Raw genomic sequence first — 22,534 nt, forward strand, 5'->3', positions numbered from 1 at the left:
TTCCTGACAAAATCAACGAGAGCGACATCAAATTTGAAACTTTCAATAAGCATGTGTCAACTATTGAAGAAAGAGAAAAGAAACATATCGCCAGAAAAGACAGTAGGATATTTAGGAAAAGAGACATGGTTTCAACAGATGAAAAAAAAGAAAGAAAGTCAGGTTTTGTAATCTCCAAGCAAGCTGTCCATGACACAACTGATTACATTACAAAAACGAACAATCTGACGGATCAACTCATTATATCAAGTGATACCAGTTCATTGCATGACGAGTATGAAGAAAAAGATGCAAAAGTCATTTTAAGTGATACACAAGATGTTCACCAACAATTCAACAAAGACAATACAACTATTAAACCTAATTTTTCCGCTGGACAAATAACCGACAGCGAAAATCTTCCCCGAACTACTACTGAGCAAATAACATGTATTAAAGACAAAGAACAAACTCAAACTTCAACCTCAGACAGTATGACTTCAATGAAGAGATATGTCCAATCGCTTGACGAAATCAGGGCAAGAACTGAACGTTTGATGACCCCAACATATTCAATAGATACTACTAAGGAATACGAAATTACAACAGTCAGTGTGTCGGATGAACCCGTTAAATCAAGTAACAACAGTTTATTTGATTTCGATATAAAAGATGGAATTCAAAAGATCATTCTAAGTGATTCTAAAGATGACCTGAACATGGACAGGGATAAGAATATAACCATTAAACCTCATACCATTGCCGATAAAATTACCGGAAGCGGCGAGCAATCTAGAACTTCTACTGCGAAAAGAACAAGTTCAGGTGAAAAAGATCAAATACATTCTTCCAAAACAGACAGAAAGATATTAATGAAAAGTGATATGTTACCTAGAGATGAAAAGAAAAATAGAGATTTAGGTTTGATAACCTCCAGGCAAGCTGTCCATGACACTGCTGAATACGACACAAAAGCGGACCATCTGTCGGTTCAACCCGTTATACCAAGTGATACCAGTTCATTGCATGAAGACTATCAAGTTGACCAGAACATATACAGCCAAGAAAATATAAATGTTATATCTCTTAATATTTTTGACGAAATCACTGAAAGCGACAAACAATCTGAAACCTCCACTGAGCATGTGTCAAGGAGAAAAGAAAGAGAAAGAACACATACTGCCACAAAAGACAGAGAGGTTTTAAGGAAAAGAGATATAGTATCAACCGAAGAGAAAAGAACAAGAGATGATCGTTTAATAACCTCTAAGCATACTGTCGACGACACCGCTGAATACGACTCTAAAACGGACAATCTGTCGGATGAAACTGCTCTAGCAAGGGATACCAGTTCATTGCATGAAACCTATCAAGTTGACCAGAACGTATACAGTCAAGACAATATTATTCCTGACCAAATCACCGAAAAGGACACCCAGTCTGAAACGTCCACTGAGCATGTGTCAAGTATTACAGAAAGAGAAAAGAAACACACCGCTACAAAAGACAAAAGAATATTTAGGAAAAGTGATATGGTTTCAAAAAATGTAAAAAGAGCAAGAGATTCAGGTTTGATTTCCTCAAAGCAAGCCTTCGAGGAAACCGCTCAATATGACCCGAAAATGGAATATCAGGCGGATCAACCTGTTGTATCACGTGATATCAGTTCACGTCATGAAGAGTATGAAGATAAAGATGCAAAACTCATTGTAAGTGATACTCAAGATGTCCACAAACAATTCAACATAGAAAATGAAACAATTGAGCCTCATTCTTCTGCTGGACAAGTAACCGATAGTGAACATCTTTCCCGAACTTCTACTGAGCAAATGACAAGTATCAAAGACAAAGAAGAAACTGATATTTTAACACCAAACAGTATGACTTCAATGAAAAGATATGTGCGATCGATTGACGAGTTCCGGGCAAGGACTGAACGTTTGATGACCCCTACGCATTCAGTAGATACTACCAAACAATACAAAACTACAACAGTCAGTGTGTCGGATGAACCCGTTAAATCAAGTTATTCCAGTTTATTTGATTTCGATTTAAATGCTGGTATTCAAAAGGTCATTCTAAGTGATTTTAAAGATGACCTGAAAATGGACAGGGATAAGAATATAACCATTAAACCTCCTACCATTGCCAATAAAATTACCGGAAGCGGCGAGCAATCTAGAACTTCTACTGCGAAAAGAACAAGTTCAGGTGAGAAAGGTCAAATACATTCTTCCAAAACAGACAAAAAGATATTAATGAAAAGTGATATGGTACCAAGAGATGAGAAGAAAACTACAGATTTAGGTTTGATAACCTCCAGGCAAGCTGTCCATGACACTGCTGAATACGACACAAAAGTGGACCATCTGTCGGTTCAACCCGTTATAGCATGTGATACCAGTTCAATGCATGAAGACTATCAAGTTGACCAGATCATATACAGCCAAGAAAATATAAATACTTTACCTCTTAATATTTCTGACGAAATCACTGAAAGCGACAAACAATCTGAAACCTCCACTGAGCATGTGTCACGGAGAAAAGAAAGAGAAAAGACACATCCCGCCACAAAAGACAGAGAGATTTTAAGGAAAAGAGATATTGTATCAACCGAAGAGAAAAGAACGAGAGATGACCGTTTAATAAGCTCTAAGCATACTGTCGACGACACCGCTGAATACGACTCTAAAACGGACATTCTGTCGAATGAAACTGTTCTAGCAAGGGATACCAGTTCATTGCATGAAACCTATCAAGTTGACCAGAACATATACAGCCAAGACAATATTATTCCTGACCAAATCACCGAAAAGGACACCCAGTCTGAAACGTCCACTGAGCATGTGTCAAGTATTACAGAAAAAGAAAAGGGACACACCGCTACAAAAGACAAAAGAATATTTAGGAAAAGTGATATGGTTTCAAAAGATGTAAAAAGAGCAAGAGATTCAGGTTTGATTTCCTCAAAGCAAGCCTTCGAGGACACCGCTCAATATGACCCGAAAATGGAATATCACACGGATCAAACTGTTGTATCACGTGATATAAGTTCCCGTCATGAAGAGTATGAAGGTAAAGATGCAAAAATCATTGTAAGGGATACTCAAGATGTCCACCAACAGTTCAACAAAGAAAATGAAACTATTGAGCCTCATTCTTCTGCTGGACAAATAACCGATAGCGAAAACCTTTTCCGAATTTCTACTGAGCAAATAACAAGTATCAAAGACAAAGACGAACCTGATATTTTGACATCAAACAGTGTGACTTCAATGAAAAGATATGTGCGATCGATTGACGAGATCCGGGCAAGGACTGAACGTTTGATGACCCCTACGCATTTAGTAGATACTACCAAAGAATACAAAACTACAACAGTCAGTGTGTCGGATGAACCTGTAAAATCAAGTTATTCCAGTTTATTTGATTTCGATTTAAATGCTGGTATTCAAAAGGTCATTCTAAGTGATTCGAAAGATGACCTGAAAATGGACAGGGATACAAATATAACCATTAAACCTCCTACCATTGCCGATAAAATTACCGGAAGCGGCGAGCAATCTCAAATTTCAACTGCGAAAAGAACAAGTTCAGGTGAAAAAGATCAAATACATTCTTCCAAAACAGACAAAAAGATATTAATGAAAAGTGATATGGTACCAAGAGATGAAAAGAAAAGTAGAGATTTAGGTTTGATAACCTCCAGGCAAGCTGCTCATGACACTGCTGAATACGACACAAAAGTGGACCATCTGTCGGTTCAACCCGTTATACCAAGTGATACCAGTTCATTGCATGAAGAATATCAAGTTGACCAGAACATATACAGCCAAGAAAATAGAAATATTATATCTCTTAATATTTCTGACGAAATCACTGAAAGCGACAAACAATCTGAAACCTCCACTGAGCATGTGTCAAGGAGAAAAGAAAGAGAAAGGACACATACCGCCACAAAAGACAGAGAGGCTTTAAGGAAAAGAGATATAGTATCAACCGAAGAGAAAAGAACGAGAGATGATCGTTTAATAACCTCTAAGCATACTGTCGACGACACCGCTGAATACGACTCTAAAACGGACAATCTGTCGGATGAAACTGCTCTAGCAAGGGATAACAGTTTATTACATGAAACCTATCAAGTTGACCAGAACATATACAGCCAAGAAAATATTATTCCTGACCAAATCACCGAAAAGGACAACCGGTCTGAAACGTCCACTGAGCATGTGTCAAGTATTACAGAAAGAGAAAATAAACACACCTCTACAAAAGGCAAAAGAATATTTAGGAAAAGTGATATGGTTTCAAAAGATGTAAAAAGAGCAAGAGATTCAGGTTTGATTACCTCAAAGAAAACCTTCGAGGACACCGCTCAATATGACCCGAAAATGGAATATCAGACGGATCAACCTGTTGTATCACGTGATATCAGTTCACGTCATGAAGAGTATGAAGATAAAGATACAAAAATCATTTTAAGTGATACTCTAGATGTCCACCAACAATTCAACAAAAAAAATGAAACTATTGAGCCTCATTCTTCTGCTGGACAAATAACCGATAGCGAAAATCTTTCCCGAATTGCTACTGAGCAAATAACAAGTATCAAAGACAAAGAAGAAACTGATATTTTAACATCAGACAGTGTGACTTCAATGAAAAGATATGTGCGATCGATGGACGAGATCCGGGCAAGGACTGAACGTCTGATGACCCCTACGCATTCAGTAGATACTACCAAGGAATACAAAACTACAACAGTCAGTGTGCCGGATGAACCTGTAAAATCAAGTTATTCCAGTTTATTTGATTTCGATTTAAATGCTGGTATTCAAAAGGTCATTCTAAGTGATTCGAAAGATGACCTGAAAATGGACAGGGATACAAATATATCCATTAAACCTCCTACCATTGCCGATAAAATTACCAGAAGCGGCGAGCAATCTCAAACTTCAACTGCGAAAAGAACAAGTTCAGGTGAAAAAGATCAAATACATTCTTCCAAAACAGACAAAAAGATATTAATGAAAAGTGATATGGTACCAAGGGATGAAAAGAAAACTAGAGATTTAGGATTGATAACCTCCATGCAAGCTGTTCATGATACTGCTGAATACGACACAAAAGTGGACCATCTGTCGGTTCAACCCGTTATAGCAAGAGATACCAGTTCATTGCATGAAGACTATCAAGTTGACCAGAACATATACAGCCAAGAAAATATAAATACTATACCTCTTAATATTTCTGACGAAATCACTGAAAGCGACAAACAATCTGAAACCTCCACTGAGCATGTGTCAAGGAGAAAAGAAAGAGAAAGGACACATACTGCCACAAAAGACAGAGAGGTTTTAAAGAAAAGAGATATAGTATCAACCGACGAGAAAAGAACAAGAGATGATCGTTTAATAACCTCTAAGCATACTGTCGACGACACCGCTGAATACGACTCTAAAACGGACAATCTGTCGGATGAAACTGCTCTAGCAAGGGATAACAGTTTATTGCATGAAACCTATCAAGTTGACCAGAACATATACAGCCAAGAAAATATTATTCCTGACCAAATCACCGAAAAGGACACCCAGTCTGAAACGTCCACTGAGCATGTGTCAAGTATTACAGAAAGAGAAAAGAAACACACCGCTACAAAAGACAAAAGAATATTTAGGAAAAGTGATATGGTTTCAAAAGATGTAAAAGGAGCAAGAGATTCAGGTTTGATTACCTCAAAGCAAACTTTCGAGGACACCGCTCAATATGACCCGAAAATGGAATATCAGACGGATCAACCTGTTGTATCACGTGATATTAGTTCACGTCATGAAGAGTATGAAGATAAAGATGCAAAAATCATTTTAAGTGATACTCAAGATGTCCACCAACAATTCAACAAAGAAAATAAAACTATTGAGCCTCATTCTTCTGCTGGACAAATAACCGATAGCGAAAATCTTTCCCGAACTTCTACTGAGCAAATAACAAGTATCAAAGACAAAGAAGAAACTGATATTTTAACATCAGACAGTGTGACTTCAATGAAAAGATATGTGCGATCGATTGACGAGATCCGGGCAAGGACTGAACGTTTGATGACCCCTACGCATTCAGTAGATACTACCAAGGAATACAAAACTACAACAGTCAGTGTGTCGGATGAACCCGTCAAATCAAGTTATTCCAGTTTATTTGATTTCGATTTAAATGCTGGTATTCAAAAGGTCATTCTAAGTGATTCTAAAGATGATCTAAAAATGGACAGGGATAAAACTATAACCATTAAGCCTCCTACCATTGCCGATAAAATTACCGGAAGCGGCGAGCAATCTCAAACTTCAACTGCAAAAAGAACAAGTTCAGGTGAAAAAGATCAAATACATTCTTCCAAAACAGACAGAAAGATATTAATGAAAAGTGATAGGGTACCAGAAGATGAAAAGAAAACTAGGAATTTAGGTTTGATAACCTCCAGGCAAGCTGTCTATGACACTGCTGAATACGACACAAAAGTGGACCATCTGTCGGTTCAACCCGTTATAGCAAGAGATACCAGTTCATTACACGAAGACTATCAAGTTGACCAGAACATATACAGCCAAGAAAATATAAATATTATATCTCTTAATATTTCTGACGAAATCACTGAAAGCGACAAACAATCTGAAACCTCCACTGAGCATGTGTCAAGGAGAAAAGAAAGAGAAAGGACACATACTGCCACAAAAGACAGAGAGGTTTTAAAGAAAAGAGATATAGTATCAACCGACGAGAAAAGAACAAGAGATGATCGTTTAATAACCTCTAAGCATACTGTCGACGACACCGCTGAATACGACTCTAAAACGGACAATCTGTCGGATGAAACTGCTCTAGCAAGGGATAACAGTTTATTGCATGAAACCTATCAGGTTGACCAAAACACATACAGCCAAGAAAATATTATTCCTGACCAAATCACCGAAAAGGACAGCCAGTCTGAAACGTCCACTGAGCATGTGTCAAGTATTACAGAAAGAGAAAAGAAACACACCGCTACAAAAGACAAAAGAATATTTAGGAAAAGTGATATGGTTTCAAAAGATGTAAAAAGAGCAAGAGATTCAGGTTTGATTACCTCAAAGCAAACCTTCGAGGACACCGCTCAATATGACCCGAAAATGGAATATCAGACGGATCAACCTGTTGTATCACGTGATATTAGTTCACGTCATGAAGAGTATGAAGATAAAGATGCAAAAATCATTTTAAGTGATACTCAAGATGTCCACCAACAATTCAACAAAGAAAATGAAACTATTGAGCCTCATTCTTCTGCTGGGCAAATAACCGAAAGCGAAAATCTTTCCCGAACTTCTACTGAGCAAATAACAAGTATCAAAGACAAAGAAGAAACTGATATTTTAGCATCAGACAGTGTGACTTCAATGAAAAGATATGTGCAATCGGTTGACGAGATCCGGGCAAGGACTGAACGTTTGATGACCCCTACGCATTCAGTAGATACTACCAAGGAATACAAAACTACAACAGTCAGTGTGTCGGATGAACCCGTCAAATCAAGTTATTCCAGTTTATTTGATTTCGATTTAAATGCTGGTATTCAAAAGGTCATTCTAAGTGATTCTAAAGATGACATGAAAATGCACAGGGATAAAACTATAACCATTAAGCCTCCTACCATTGCCGATAAAATTACCGGAAGCGGCGAGCAATCTCAAACTTCAACTGCGAAAAGAAAAAGTTCAGGTGAAAAAGATCAAGTACATTCTTTCAAAACAGACAGAAAGATATTAATGAAAAGTGATAGGGTACCAAGAGATGAAAAGAAAACTAGAGATTTAGGTTTGATAACCTCCAGGCAAGCTGTCCATGACACTGCTGAATACGACACAAAAGTGAACCATCTGTCGGTTAAACCCGTTATAGCAAGTGATACCAGTTCATTGCATGAACACTATCAAGTTGACCAGAACATAAACTACCAAGAAAATATAAATACTATACCTCTTAATATTTCTGACGAAATCACTGAAAGCGACAAACAATCTGAAACCTCCACTGAGCATGTGTCAAGGAGAAAAGAAAGAGAAAGGACCCATACCGCCACACAAGACAGAGAGGTTTTAAAGAAAAGAGATATAGTATCAACCGACGAGAAAAGAACAAGAGATGATCATTTAATAACCTCTAAGCATACTGTCGACGACACCGCTGAATACGACTCTCAAACGGACAATCTGTCGGATGAAACTGCTCTAGCAAGGGATAACAGTTTATTGCATGAAACCTATCAAGTTGACCAGAACATATACAGCCAAAAAAATATTATTCCTGACCAAATCACCGAAAAGGACACCCAGTCTGAAACGTCCACTGAGCATGTGTCAAGTATTACAGAAAGAGAAAAGAAACACACCGCTACAAAAGACAAAAGAATATTTAGGAAAAGTGATATGGTTTCAAAAGATGTAAAAAGAGCAAGAGATTCAGGTTTGATTACCTCAAAGCAAACCTTCGAGGACACCGCTCAATATGACCCGAAAATGGAATATCAGACGGATCAACCTGTTGTAACACGTGATATCAGTTCACGTCATGACGAGTATGAAGATAAAGATACAAAAATCATTTTAAGTGATACTCAAGATGTCCACCAACAATTCAACAAAGAAAATGAAATTATTGAGCCTCATTCTTCTGCTGGACAAATAACCGATAGCGAAAATCTTTCCCGAACTTCTACTGAGCAAATAACAAGTATCAAAGACAAAGAAGAAACTGATATTTTAACATCACACAGTATGACTTCAATGAAAAGATATGTGCGATCAATTGACGACATCCGGGCAAGGACTGAACGTTTGATGACCCCTACGCATTCAGTAGATACTACCAAGGAATACAAAACTACAACAGTCAGTGTGTTGGATGAACCCGTTAAATCAAGTTATTCCAGTTTATTTGATTTCGATTTAAATGCTGGTATTCAAAAGGTCATTCTAAGTGATTCTAAAGATGACCTGAAAATGGACAGGGATAAAAATATAACCATTAAACCTCCTACCATTGCCGACAAAATTACCGGAAGAGGCAAGCAATCTCAAACTTCTACTGAGAAAAGAACAAGTTCAGGTGAAAAAGATCAAGTACATTCTTCCAAAACAGACAGAAAGATATTAATGAAAAGTGAGAGGGTACCAAGAGATGAAAAGAAAACTAGAGATTTAGGTTTGATAACCTCCAGGCAAGCTGTCCATGACACTGCTGAATACGACACAAAAGAGGACCATCTGTCGGTTAAACCCGTTATAGCAAGTGATACCAGTTCATTGCATGAAGACTATCAAGTTGACCAGAACATATCCAGCCAAGAAAATATAAATATTATACCTCTTAAGATTTCTGACGAAATCACTGAAAGCGACAAACAATCTGAAACCTCCACTGAGCATGTGTCAAGGAGAAAAGAAAGAGAAAGGACACATACCGCCACACAAGACAGAGAGGTTTTAAGGAAAAGAGATATAGTATCAACCGAAGAGAAAAGAACAAGAGATGGTCGTTTAATAACCTCTAAGCAAACTGTCGACGACACCGCTGAATACGACTCTAAAACGGACAATCTGTCATATAAAACTGATCTAGCAAGGGATAACAGTTTATTGTATGAAACCTATCAAGTTGACCAGAACATATACAGCCAAGAAAATATTATTCCTGACCAAATCATCGAAAAGGACACCCAGTCTGAAACGTCCACTGAGCATGTGTCAAGTATTACAGAAAGAGAAAAGAAACACTCCGCTACAAAAGACAAAAGAATATTTAGGAAAAGTGATATGGTTTCAAAAGATGTAAAAAGAGCAAGAGATTCAGGTTTGATTACCTCAAAGCAAACCTTCGAGGACACCGCTCAATATGACCCGAAAATGGAATATCAGACGGATCAACCTGTTGTAACACGTGATATCAGTTCACGTCATGAAGAGTATGAAGATGAAGATACAAAAATCATTTTAAGTGATACTCAAGATGTCCACCAACAATTCAACAAAGAAAATGAAACTATTGAGCCTCATTCTTCTGCTGGACAAATAACCGATAGCGAAAATCTTTCCCGAACTTCTACTGAGCAAATTACAAGTATCAAAGACAAAGAAGAAACTGATATTTTAACATCAGACAGTATGACTTCAATGAAAAGATATGTGCGATCGATTGACGACATCCGGGCAAGGACTGAACGTTTGATGACCCCTACGCATTCAGTAGATACTACCAAGGAATACAAAACTACAACAGTCAGTGTGTTGGATGAACCCGTTAAATCAAGTTATTCCAGTTTATTTGATTTCGATTTAAATGCTGGTATTCAAAAGGTCATTCTAAGTGATTCTAAAGATGACCTGAAAATGGACAGGGATAAAAATATAACCATTAAACCTCCTACCATTGCCGACAAAATTACCGGAAGAGGCAAGCAATCTCAAACTTCTACTGAGAAAAGAACAAGTTCAGGTGAAAAAGATCAAGTACATTCTTCCAAAACAGACAGAAAGATATTAATGAAAAGTGAGAGGGTACCAAGAGATGAAAAGAAAACTAGAGATTTAGGTTTGATAACCTCCAGGCAAGCTGTCCATGACACTGCTGAATACGACACAAAAGAGGACCATCTGTCGGTTAAACCCGTTATAGCAAGTGATACCAGTTCATTGCATGAAGACTATCAAGTTGAACAGAACATATACAGCCAAGAAAATATAAATATTATACCTCTTAAGATTTCTGACGAAATCACTGAAAGCGACAAACAATCTGAAACCTCCACTGAGCATGTGTCAAGGAGAAAAGAAAGAGAAAGGACACATACCGCCACACAAGACAGAGAGGTTTTAAGGAAAAGAGATATAGTATCAACCGAAGAGAAAAGAACAAGAGATGGTCGTTTAATAACCTCTAAGCAAACTGTCGACGACACCGCTGAATACGACTCTAAAACGGACAATCTGTCATATAAAACTGATCTAGCAAGGGATAACAGTTTATTGTATGAAACCTATCAAGTTGACCAGAACATATACAGCCAAGAAAATATTATTCCTGACCAAATCATCGAAAAGGACACCCAGTCTGAAACGTCCACTGAGCATGTGTCAAGTATTACAGAAAGAGAAAAGAAACACTCCGCTACAAAAGACAAAAGAATATTTAGGAAAAGTGATATGGTTTCAAAAGATGTAAAAAGAGCAAGAGATTCAGGTTTGATTACCTCAAAGCAAACCTTCGAGGACACCGCTCAATATGACCCGAAAATGGAATATCAGACGGATCAACCTGTTGTAACACGTGATATCAGTTCACGTCATGAAGAGTATGAAGATGAAGATACAAAAATCATTTTAAGTGATACTCAAGATGTCCACCAACAATTCAACAAAGAAAATGAAACTATTGAGCCTCATTCTTCTTCTGGACAAATAACCGATAGCGAAAATCTTTCCCGAACTTCTACTGAGCAAATAACAAGTATCAAAGACAAAGAAGAAACTGATATTTTAACATCAGACAGTATGACTTCAATGAAAAGATATGTGCGATCGATTGACGACATCCGGGCAAGGACTGAACGTTTGATGACCCCTACGCATTCAGTAGATACTACCAAGGAATACAAAACTACAACAGTCAGTGTGTTGGATGAACCCGTTAAATCAAGTTATTCCAGTTTATTTGATTTCGATTTAAATGCTGGTATTCAAAAGGTCATTCTAAGTGATTCTAAAGATGACCTGAAAATGGACAGGGATAAAAATATAACCATTAAACCTCCTACCATTGCCGACAAAATTACCGGAAGAGGCAAGCAATCTCAAACTTCTACTGAGAAAAGAATAAGTTCAGGTGAAAAAGATCAAGTACATTCTTCCAAAACAGACAGAAAGATATTAATGAAAAGTGATATGGTACCCAGAGATGAAATGAAAACTAGAGATTTAGGTTTGATAACCTCCAGGCAAGCTGTCCATGACACTGCTGAATACGACACAAAAGTGGACCATCTGTCGGTTCAACCTGTTATAGCAAGTGATACCAGTTCATTGCATGAAGACTATCAAGTTGCCCAGATCATATACAGCCAAGAAAATATAAATATTATACCTCTTAATATTTCTGACGTAATCACCGAAAGCGACAAACAATCTGAAACCTCCTCTGGGAATGAGTCAAGGAGAAAGGAAAGAGAAAGGACACATACCGCCACAAAAGAGGTTTTAAGGAAAAGAGATATAGTATCAACTGAAGAGAAAAGAACAAGAGATGATCGTTTAATAACCTCTAAGCATACTATCGACGACACCGCTGAATACGACTCTAAAACGGACAATCTGTCATATAAAACTGATCTAGCAAGGGATACTAGTTCTTTGCATGAAACCTATCAAGTTGACCAGAACATATACAGCCAAGAAAATATTATTCCTGACCAAATCACCGAAAAGGACACCCAGTCTGAAACGTCCACTGAGCATGTGTCAAGTATTGCAGAAAGAGAAAAGGAACACACCAATACAAAAGACAAAAGAATATTTAGGAAAAGTGATATGGTTTCAACAGATGTAAAAAGAGCAAGAGATTTAGGTTTGATAACCTCAAAGGAAGCCTTCGAGGACATCGTTCAATATGAACCAAAAATGGAATATCAGACGGATCAACCTGTTGTATCACGTGATATTAGTTCACGTCATGGAGAGTATGAAGATAAAGATGCAAAAATCATTTTAAGTGATACTCAAGATGTCCACCAACAATTCAACAAAGAAAATGAAACTATTGAGCCTCATTCTTCTTCTGGACAAATAACCGATAGCGAAAATCTTTCCCGAACTTCTACTGAGCAAATAACAAGTATCAAAGACAAAGAAGAAACTGATATTTTAACATCAGACAGTATGACTTCAATGAAAAGATATGTGCGATCGATTGACGAGAACCGGGCAAGGACTAAACGTTTGATGACCCCTTCGCATTCAGTAGATACTACGAAGGAATACAAAACTACAACAGTCAGTGTGTCGGATGAACCCGTTAAATCAAGTTATTCCAGTTTATTTGATTCCAATTTCAAAGATGGTATTGAGAAGGTCATTCTTAGTGATTTTAAAGGTGACAAGAAAAGACACAGTGATGAAAATATAACCATTAAACCTCCTACCATTGCCGATACAATTACCGATAGTGGCAACACATATCAAACTTCTACTGCCAAAAGAACAAGTACAGGAGAAAAGGATCAAGCACATTCTTCTAAAACAGACAGAAAGATATTTCGTGAAAGTGATATGGTACCAATAGATGAAAAGAAAGCTAGAGATTCAGATTTTATAACCTCTAGGCGAGCTGCCCATGACACTGCTGAATACAACAAAAAAATGGACCATCTGTCGGTTCAACCCGCTATAGAAAGTGATACTAGTTCATTGCATGAACATTATCAAATGGACAAAAAAAGATACAACCAAGAAAATATTATGCCAGACAAAATAACGGCAAAGGACATCCAATCTGAAACTCCCACTGAGCATGTGTCAAGTATAAAAGAAATAAAAAGAACACATATCGCCACAAGAGACACAGATATATTGAGGAAAAGAGATATAGTATCAACAGTTGAGAAAAGAGCAAGTGATTCAGGTTTAATAACCTCCAGGCAAGTTCTGAATGACACTGCTGAATACGACACAAAAATGGACCATCTGACTGATGATCACAGAATGATGGTACGGAAAAGAGATATGGCATCAACAGTTGAGAAAAGAGCAAGTGATTCAGGTTTGATAACGTCCAGTCAATCTGTCCATGACACCGTCGAATACAAAACACAAACAGACCATCTGTCAGATAAACCTATGATAGCAAGTGATACCAATTCATTGCATGAACATTATCAAGTTGACAAGAACAGATTCAGCCAAGAAAAGATAAATATTGAACCTCATACTACTCCTGACGAAATCATCGAAAGCAACATCCAATCTAAAACTTCCACTGATCATGTGTCAAGTATAAAAGAAAGAGACAGAACACATACCGCCACAAAAGACAGGAAGATATTAAGGAAAAGAGATATGGTATCAACAGATGAAAAAAGAGCAATAGATTCAGGTTCGCTTACCTCCAAACATGCTGTCGAGGAAACCGCTGAATACGACGCTAAAATGGACAATCTGTCGGATCCATCCATTATACCAGGTGAAACCAGAACAGTGCATGAACATTATAAAGTTGACCAGAAGAAATGCAGGCAAGAATATATAGATATTGAACCTCATAGTATTCCTGACAAACTCACAAAACGTGACATTCAATCTAAAACTTCCGCTGAGCATGTGCCAAGTATACAAGAAAGAAAAAAAGCGCATACCGCCACAAAAGACAAACAAATATTGAAGAAAAAAATTATGACAACAGATGAAAAAGGAAGAAGATATGCAAGTATGATAGCCTCCAAGCAAGCTGTCGATGAAACCCGTAAATATGACACACAAATTGACAATCTGACTGTATCAAGTGATACCAGTTCAATTCGTGTAGAGTATGAAGATGAAGATGCAAAAGTCATTTTAAGTGATACTCAAGATGTCCAACAACAATTCAGCAAAGAAAATGTAACTATTGAACTTCATTTTTCTGCTGGACAAATAACCGATAGCGAAAATCTTTCCCGAACTGCTACTGAGCAAATAACAGGTATCGAAGACAAAGAAAACCCTCATATTTTAACCTCGGACAGTATGACTTCAATGAAAAAATATATGCTATCGATTGACAACAGATTAGAAAAAGCTGAACGTTTGATGACCCAATCTTCTACTGCGAAAAACACAAGTTTGGGAGAAAGAGAAAAGACACATTCTTCCAAAATAGACAGAAAGTTATTGATGAAAAGTGATTTGGTACCAATCGATGAACAGAAAAAACGAAACATGGTATCAACAGATGAAAGCAAAGCAAGATATTCAGGTTTGATAACCTCCAAACCTGCTGTCGATGATACCGCTGAATACGACACAAAAATGGACAATCTCTCGAATCAGCCCGTTATACCAAGAGATACCAGTTCACTTCGTGAAGAGCATAATGATGAAGATACAAAACCCATGTTAAGTGATACTCAAGATGTCCAACAACAATTCAGCGAAGAAAATGTAACTAAACAATCTTTTTTTTCTGCTGGACAAATTACTCATAGCGAAAATGTGAACATTGAACCTATTTTCATTGACGGCAAAATGACCGATAGTGTCAAACAATCGCAACCTTCGAATACGAGTAACACAAGTATTGAAGAAAGAATAAACGCATATTCATCTAAAATAGAAAGAAAGATATTGATGCAAGGTAATATGGTGCCAATAGATGAAATAAAAGCAGGAGATCCAGGCTTAATAACCTCTAAGCAGGTCGTCGCTCACACTCCTGAATACAACACAAAACTGGACAATATTTTGAATGTTCCTGTTATACCAAGTGAGACCAGTTCATTGCATGAACATTATAAAGGTTATTTACTTGACCATAAAAGGAACAGGCAAGTAAATGTAACTATGGAACCTCGTACTAGTGCGGACAAAATCACCGAAAGCGACATTCAATCTCAAACCGCTACTGTGCAAGTGTCAAGTATGAAAGAAAGAAAAACACATACAGATGAAATGAAACCAAGAGATTCAGGTTTTGTTAGCCGAGCGCAAGCTGACAATGACACCGTTGAATACAACACAATTAAAGACAATCTATACGATCAACCCGTGATGTCAAGTTCAATTTACGGAGATTATAAAGATGAAGTCGCAAAGGTAATTTCAAGTGATACTAAAAATGTTCACCAAAATGTCAGTGAGGAAAATGTAAATATTAAACCTTATACTGTTGATAAACAAATTTCCGATATCGACAATCAATCTCAAATTTCTGAAGAGTATAAAGAAGACCAGAAAAGGTTCAGCAAAGAAAATGTAAATATTGAACACCATACATTTGCTGGCAAAATTCCCGATACCGACCTTCGTTTTCAAAGTTTTCCTGAGCAAATATCAAGTCAAAAAGAAAGTGAAATGAAACAAATCACCACTTCAGACAGAAAGATATTAACGAAAAGCGATGCTGTACCAACAGATAAACAGAAACCAAAAGATTCGGGTTTGAATATATCTAAGCAAGCTGAAAATAACAAAAGAATGGACAATTCATCGAATGAATCCGTTTTATCAGGTGACACTAGTTCACTGCATAAGGATTATACAGATGACCAGAAAAGGTCCAACGAAAACAGTGTTAATATTGCACCTCATACTATTGCTGGACAAATTTTCGATAACGACAATCAATTACCAGCTTCGACTGAGCATACAACAAGTATTAAAGAAAAGGAAAAAATACATATCTCCATAAAAAACCGAAAGATATTAACAAAAAAAGAAATGATACCAAACGATGAATATAAAGCAAGAGATTCGGGTTTGATAACTTCTAAACAAGATGTAGTTGACACTTTTCAATACAACACTATAATGGACAATGTATCGGAAGAACCTGTTATAACAAGTGATAACAGTTCACTTTATGAAGATTATAAAGAAGATCAGGAAAGATTAATCGATGAAAATGCTTATATTGAACATCATACTCTTGCGGGAAAAATTATCGATACCGACGATCGATCTCAAATTTCTACTGACCAAATATCAGATATAAAAGAAAGAGAAATGCCACATACCTTCACTCCAAACATGGAGATATCTACGGAAAGAGATATGGTACCAATAGATGAAAGGAAAGGAAGATATTCAGGTTTGACAACGTCCAAGCTAGCTGTCGATGAAACCGCTGAGTACAACAAAATAAGGGACAATTTATCGGATGAACCCATCATAACAAGTGATACCAGTTCACTTCATCAGGTTTATGAACATGATAATGAAAGGAACAGCAAAGCAAATGAGAATATAAAACCTCTTACTATTCCTGGTCACATTTCCGAAAGCGAGAATCAATCTCAGACTTCTCCTGATCAAATGAAAAGTATTCAGAAAAGAAAAATAATGCATACCTCCTCAATTGACAGAAAGATATCAACTAAAAGGGATATTGAACCAATAGATGAAAAGAAAGCGAGAGATCCAGGTTTGATACCTTCAAAGCAAGCTTTGAATGACACTGCTGAGAACAACACGATAAAGGACAAAATTACGGATGAGCCCGTTATAGCAAGTGCCATTTTACCTTATGCACAACATAAAGTTGACCAGAAAAGGTACAGTGATGAAAATGTCAATATTGAACTTCATACTAATACTGACAATATCACTGATAACGAAAATCGATTTCAAACTTCTATGAAACATGTAACAGGTATTAAAGAAAGAGAAAACGCATTTGCCTTAACAACAGACAGAAAGATATCAACGGAAAAAGATATGGTACCAATAGATGAAAAGAAAACTAGAGATTTAGGTTTGATAACCTCAAAGCAACCTATCAATGCCACGTTTGCGTACAATACAGTAACGGGCAACTTACTAGATGAACTCGTTATATCAAAAGATACCAGTTCACTTCATGAGGATTATATAGATGACCAGGAAAAGTACAGTGAGGTAAAAGGGATTACGTATACTATTGCTGACAAAATTATCAATCGTGACAATCAATTTCAAACTTCTACTAAGCACATAAAAAGTATTAAAGAAAGACAAAAGGCACATACCTCCACTGTAGACAGAAAGATATCAACAAAAAGAGATATAGATGGAAAGGAATCAAAAGATCCACGCTTGATTACGACAAAGAAAACTGTTGATAATATCAATGAACACAAAATCATAATGATCAATAATTCGGATCAACCCGTGTTGCTGGACGATTATGAAGGCGAAACTTCCGAAGTCATTGTAAGTGATACTCAAGCTGACCATAAGAGGCACACCATAGTAAATGCCAACTATCAATCTCATACTTCAGCTGGTCAAATAACTGATATCGGCAGTCAATCCTACACTTCTAATGCGCAAGAAGGGAATATTAAAGAAAGACAAAAAACATATATCTCAACTTTAGACATGCAGATATCAACGAAAGGAAATAAAGTATCAATAAATAAAATGAATGCAAGATCTCCTCGATTGATTACCCACAGAGAAGATGTCGATAAAACCGATGATCACAGAACAACAATGGTCAATATCTCGGATGAACCGGTTTCATCTACGGATAAGAGCTCACTCCAAGCAGAGTTTACAGTTAAAAATGCCGAAGTCATTGTGGCAAGTGATACTAAAAGTGTCCAACAATATAATAGGGAAATTAATATCATTCCTGAATCTGACACGTCTGCTGGCTATGTAACCGATACTGGCAATCAATCTCAAATTTCGGCTGGGAAAATAACGACCATTAATGAAAGAATTAAAGTTTCGACATCCACTTCAGATAGACAGATATTACCGAAAAGAGATAGGGTATTAGAAGACGAAAAGACAAGAACTCAACGTTTGATATCTCAAGAGAAACCTGACGAAAACACCACTAAATACAGCACTGCAACAGTCAATATATCTGATGAACCAATGATACCAAGTGATAATAGTTCACTCTATGAAAACGTTAAAGATGCAAATGCAAAAGTCATTGTAAGAGATACTAAAGATGACCGAAAATACTACAACGAAGGAAGCGTCAATCTTGAAACACTTACTTATGCCAATCAAATTACCGATAGTGACAATCAATCTCAAAAGAGTACTGGGCAATTAGCAAGCATTAAAGAAAGAATTAAAGCTCTCAATTCCACTGTAGACAGAAAGTCTTTAACCAAACAAGATATGGTCTTCATAGACAAAAAGACGGCAAAACCTCTCAATTGGATGATAGGAAAGCAAGTTGTAAACAAGGAATACAAAAGTGCAATGGTCAACATATCGGACAAACCCGTTACACCAAGTGGTAACAAGTCATTCCATAAAATTATTAAAATTGAAAATACAAAAGACATTGTAGGTGATACTAAAGATGGCAAGGGCTACTATAGCAAAGATAATACAAATGCTGAACCTTATTCTTCTTATTTCCAAATTACCGATAGCGACGATCAATCTCAACCTATTACTGAAAGAATTACTAGCACAGAAGAAAGAAGTAAGTCTCGAACATCCACTGAAGATATAAGCACATTAACGAAAAGGGGTGTGTTATCAATAGATGGAATGAAGACACGAGCTCCACCTGTGATGACCTTAAAGCAGCCAATCGATGATATCAATGAATACAACACTAAAATGGTCAATAAACCTGCTGAACTCATCATGGCAAATGATGAAAGTTTCCTCAATATAAAGTTAAAACACGTAAGGATGCCAGAGTATGTCACGCACTCTCCTAGAGATATAAACAAAAGAAATTTTAAAACGTGCTTGAAGTCCACAGTAGGAATCGAAGGACCGGAGCAAAAACGAGTATCTTTTGTTAACGTTCCAAAAATTCAAATAACGGAGGGAGAAAAAGTGTCTAGTAGTAATGGTGTACACATATCTGAGTTTACCGTAGAAGACGGTAAATCGGAACTAAATTCAAAATACAAAAACACACGGGAAGCAATGAAACGAGAAGAAGAATCATTCATGAAGTTGGAAAAGGACATAACATCTTTACATAGCCGTTTTACATCTGGGGTTAATAAGGGTATGGTCAAAGTACACAGAAATGCGGTTGGTGAACATAGATATGACACAGTGGTAAATAAGGACGTACCAAGTGAAACGCCTGGAAAGATTGGAAATAAATATGAACGATGTCTGAAACCAGAAACAGATAACATTGTTTCAGATAAGATCGCGTCAAAATTTCTAGGTATGAACGTTCAAACTGATTCTGAGAAATGCAAAATTAATGAAGAAAACGATAACGTGGCCCCAAAAGAAATTTTGGAATTGAATTTAGGAAAAGATAATGATTCGTCGTATGAAAAATTAAATGAAAAACCTTTTAAAAAAATTGGCTCCAGTCATTTTGAAAACGACATTGAAACTGGAAATACATGTCTAGAGAAAGAAAACGATTCTGTGACGTCGATCTACAAAGGAAAAACTAAAGCAACCAACCAGATGTCTAAATTTAACGGCGAGGTTGCAAATGACCCTGTGCCATTTAATCAGGTGTTCAAATCACTTGCGAGAGCAAGGAAAACAGATGAACCTGCAGTCAATGATCTTACTAAGACAGGGTTAAAGTCTAACACAAGAAATAGACACGAGTTGGTTGAAGACGACTCGTTTCACAATCTTGCCATGAAGTTAGGATTTAGATCAGAATCAAACTATCAGTCAAGAGGTCAAATACAGGACGATCCCTCGTTTGAACAGCTTGTTCGAAATATAGAAACATACTGGGACAAATATGGGGTTCCAGTGGAACCGGTCAATAGAGTAAAATATGCCCTTCACGAAAGCGATTCTCATGAAGCTTTGATTGATACCATTGTTTCCGATTTTCAAAATCTGGTATCTAATACACATGAAATTTGTAGTGACCGATCGTTTGAAAAACTTGTAGAAAATGTCGACGACAAAGCAGTCATTAGTGATCGTTCATTCGATAGACTAGTTCCGAAGGCACCAGTTCCAACAGAAACATTAAAAAGAACAATGAAATTTAAGAAACCTACTATTTTGTGTGATTTGGATGAAGATAATAAATATCCTTTTCAATTCATCGACAGAAGAAGAGAATCTACCTATATTCATAAATTTCGCGCTTCTTTGGAAAACATTTTACCTCTAGTGAATAGGCTTGCAGCATTGAATGCTACACAGATTCAATCAAAGAAATTAAACAAGCCGTCTTATGATAAACTTCAAACAACAGTTGATAATCTTGCAAAGAGATTTGCAGAGTATACTGAAAAAGATACAGACAGTACACAGAACCAATCAAAGAAATTAAACAAGCCATCTTATGATAAACTTCAAACAACAGTTGATAATCTGGCAAAGAGATTTGCAGAGTATACTAAAAAAGATACAGACAGTACACAGATCCAATCAAAGAAATTAAACAAGCCATCTTATGATAAACTTCAAACAACAGTTGATAATCTGGCAAAGAGATTTGCAGAGTATACTGAAAAAGAGACGGAAAGTACACAGAAGAAATCCTACCAGTGTTTAGATGTCAATGTTGAATCTTTATCCGACAGATTTAAAGAAAAGAACGACAATACTGGATACCTTTCAAACTATCACAGGCAACAATACCTAATTACAAAACAGAAAAACCCGGTGGTAAGTCCAAAACATGTAAACCTAAACTTGGACAGCCCAAAAAGGAATGAAAATGATAAGGATTTAAATCTGCTATCAGAAACGGAAAGAAGAAAACCAAATCATTGGGTCAAAAAATATATACCAACTGAAAGGAGCAATGTGAAACAAGAAGCTGGTTTGAATCCAAATGAATATTTTGAACTGAATGTTGTAGATCGTGCCCGAAATTTTGAAACTGGTAAAATCATTTCATCTGCCATTAAGGATCAAGAAAATCTGCAAAGATCTTTTGAACATATCGATATTAAAGTTGATTCCATAGCGAAAGCTTTCACACAGGAGAATAATGATTTAGCCGAAAAACCACTGAAAATTATTCATAGCTTGAAAGATTTGGAGATTGGAGTGCCTGCGTTGGTAGAGACATACGATGCCAATAAGGATGAGACTGTGAACATTTTGCCAGATCCCTATCATAAGGAGACCAGATTGAAGAACGTTATTACAAGCCCTAGAGGTTTTTCCTCTTAATCATGTGGCAATTTTATGTAAATACTATTGAATAAAAATAAATTTAACTGCATCAGATGTAATTAGTTATACATGTATAAAGGCCCCAGTTAATGATATGATTCTTGTTTGAAAATGAAATGTGGACAAATCAAAATCCGAAGTAAAAGACGCCGTGAAATTGTAGCCAAAAATATATCATTTTGATTCAATAATGAAGCCCAAAAAAATCATTTTGTTTCAAGAAGACAGCTACAGGTTTCCGATAAATGACAAATTCAAGTATTTCTAATTTCTACGCTTATTTCAGTTTAATTTATGTATTTATATTGCTCGTAGTTCATTAGTATATAACATTTTATTTATCTAAATCATTTAGATGGATTTCTTTCTTTATTGGCATTCAAAGTTCCACAAAAGAACCAAGAACGAGCGATTGCCTATTAACTTACATCTTATCTTTTATCTACACAAAACTATCATAACCATTTGGTAACTTATGTAATTAATGTCTTCTCCATGCCTGTCTTGAAAAAATATAAATAAATAACACTCCTAACACCAGTTAATAACACCATATAGGAAAAACATAGAACTTCTTTTGTCATAAGACACTGTCAAACATCCAAACATACTATCCACACTCATCTGTGTCCACACTTGTATCTACACAAAATAAAAATAAAAACAGAATTCAAGAAAAATAGACATCTATA

At 36.5% G+C, this 22,534-nt stretch overlaps 2 protein-coding genes across 3 annotated transcripts in view; both read left to right on the top strand.

The window, feature by feature from the left end:
- Nucleotides 1-21,891, top strand: part of LOC139517519 (titin homolog) — a 50,020-nt gene extending 28,129 nt beyond the window's left edge. For both annotated transcript variants that reach the window (XM_071308683.1, XM_071308685.1), the window contains one exon: nt 1-21,891. This exon is cut by the window's left edge. In XM_071308683.1, coding sequence (XP_071164784.1) covers nt 1-21,839 — 21,839 coding nt within the window. In that variant the 3' untranslated portion in view covers nt 21,840-21,891.
- LOC139517536 (arylacetamide deacetylase-like) overlaps nt 1-22,534 on the top strand; it is a 572,982-nt gene that overhangs the window by 190,653 nt on the left and 359,795 nt on the right. The window lies entirely within an intron of this gene.

Source organism: Mytilus edulis, chromosome 3 (assembly GCF_963676685.1).
Source record: "Mytilus edulis chromosome 3, xbMytEdul2.2, whole genome shotgun sequence".
NCBI classification, from domain to species: Eukaryota; Metazoa; Mollusca; class Bivalvia; order Mytilida; family Mytilidae; genus Mytilus; species Mytilus edulis.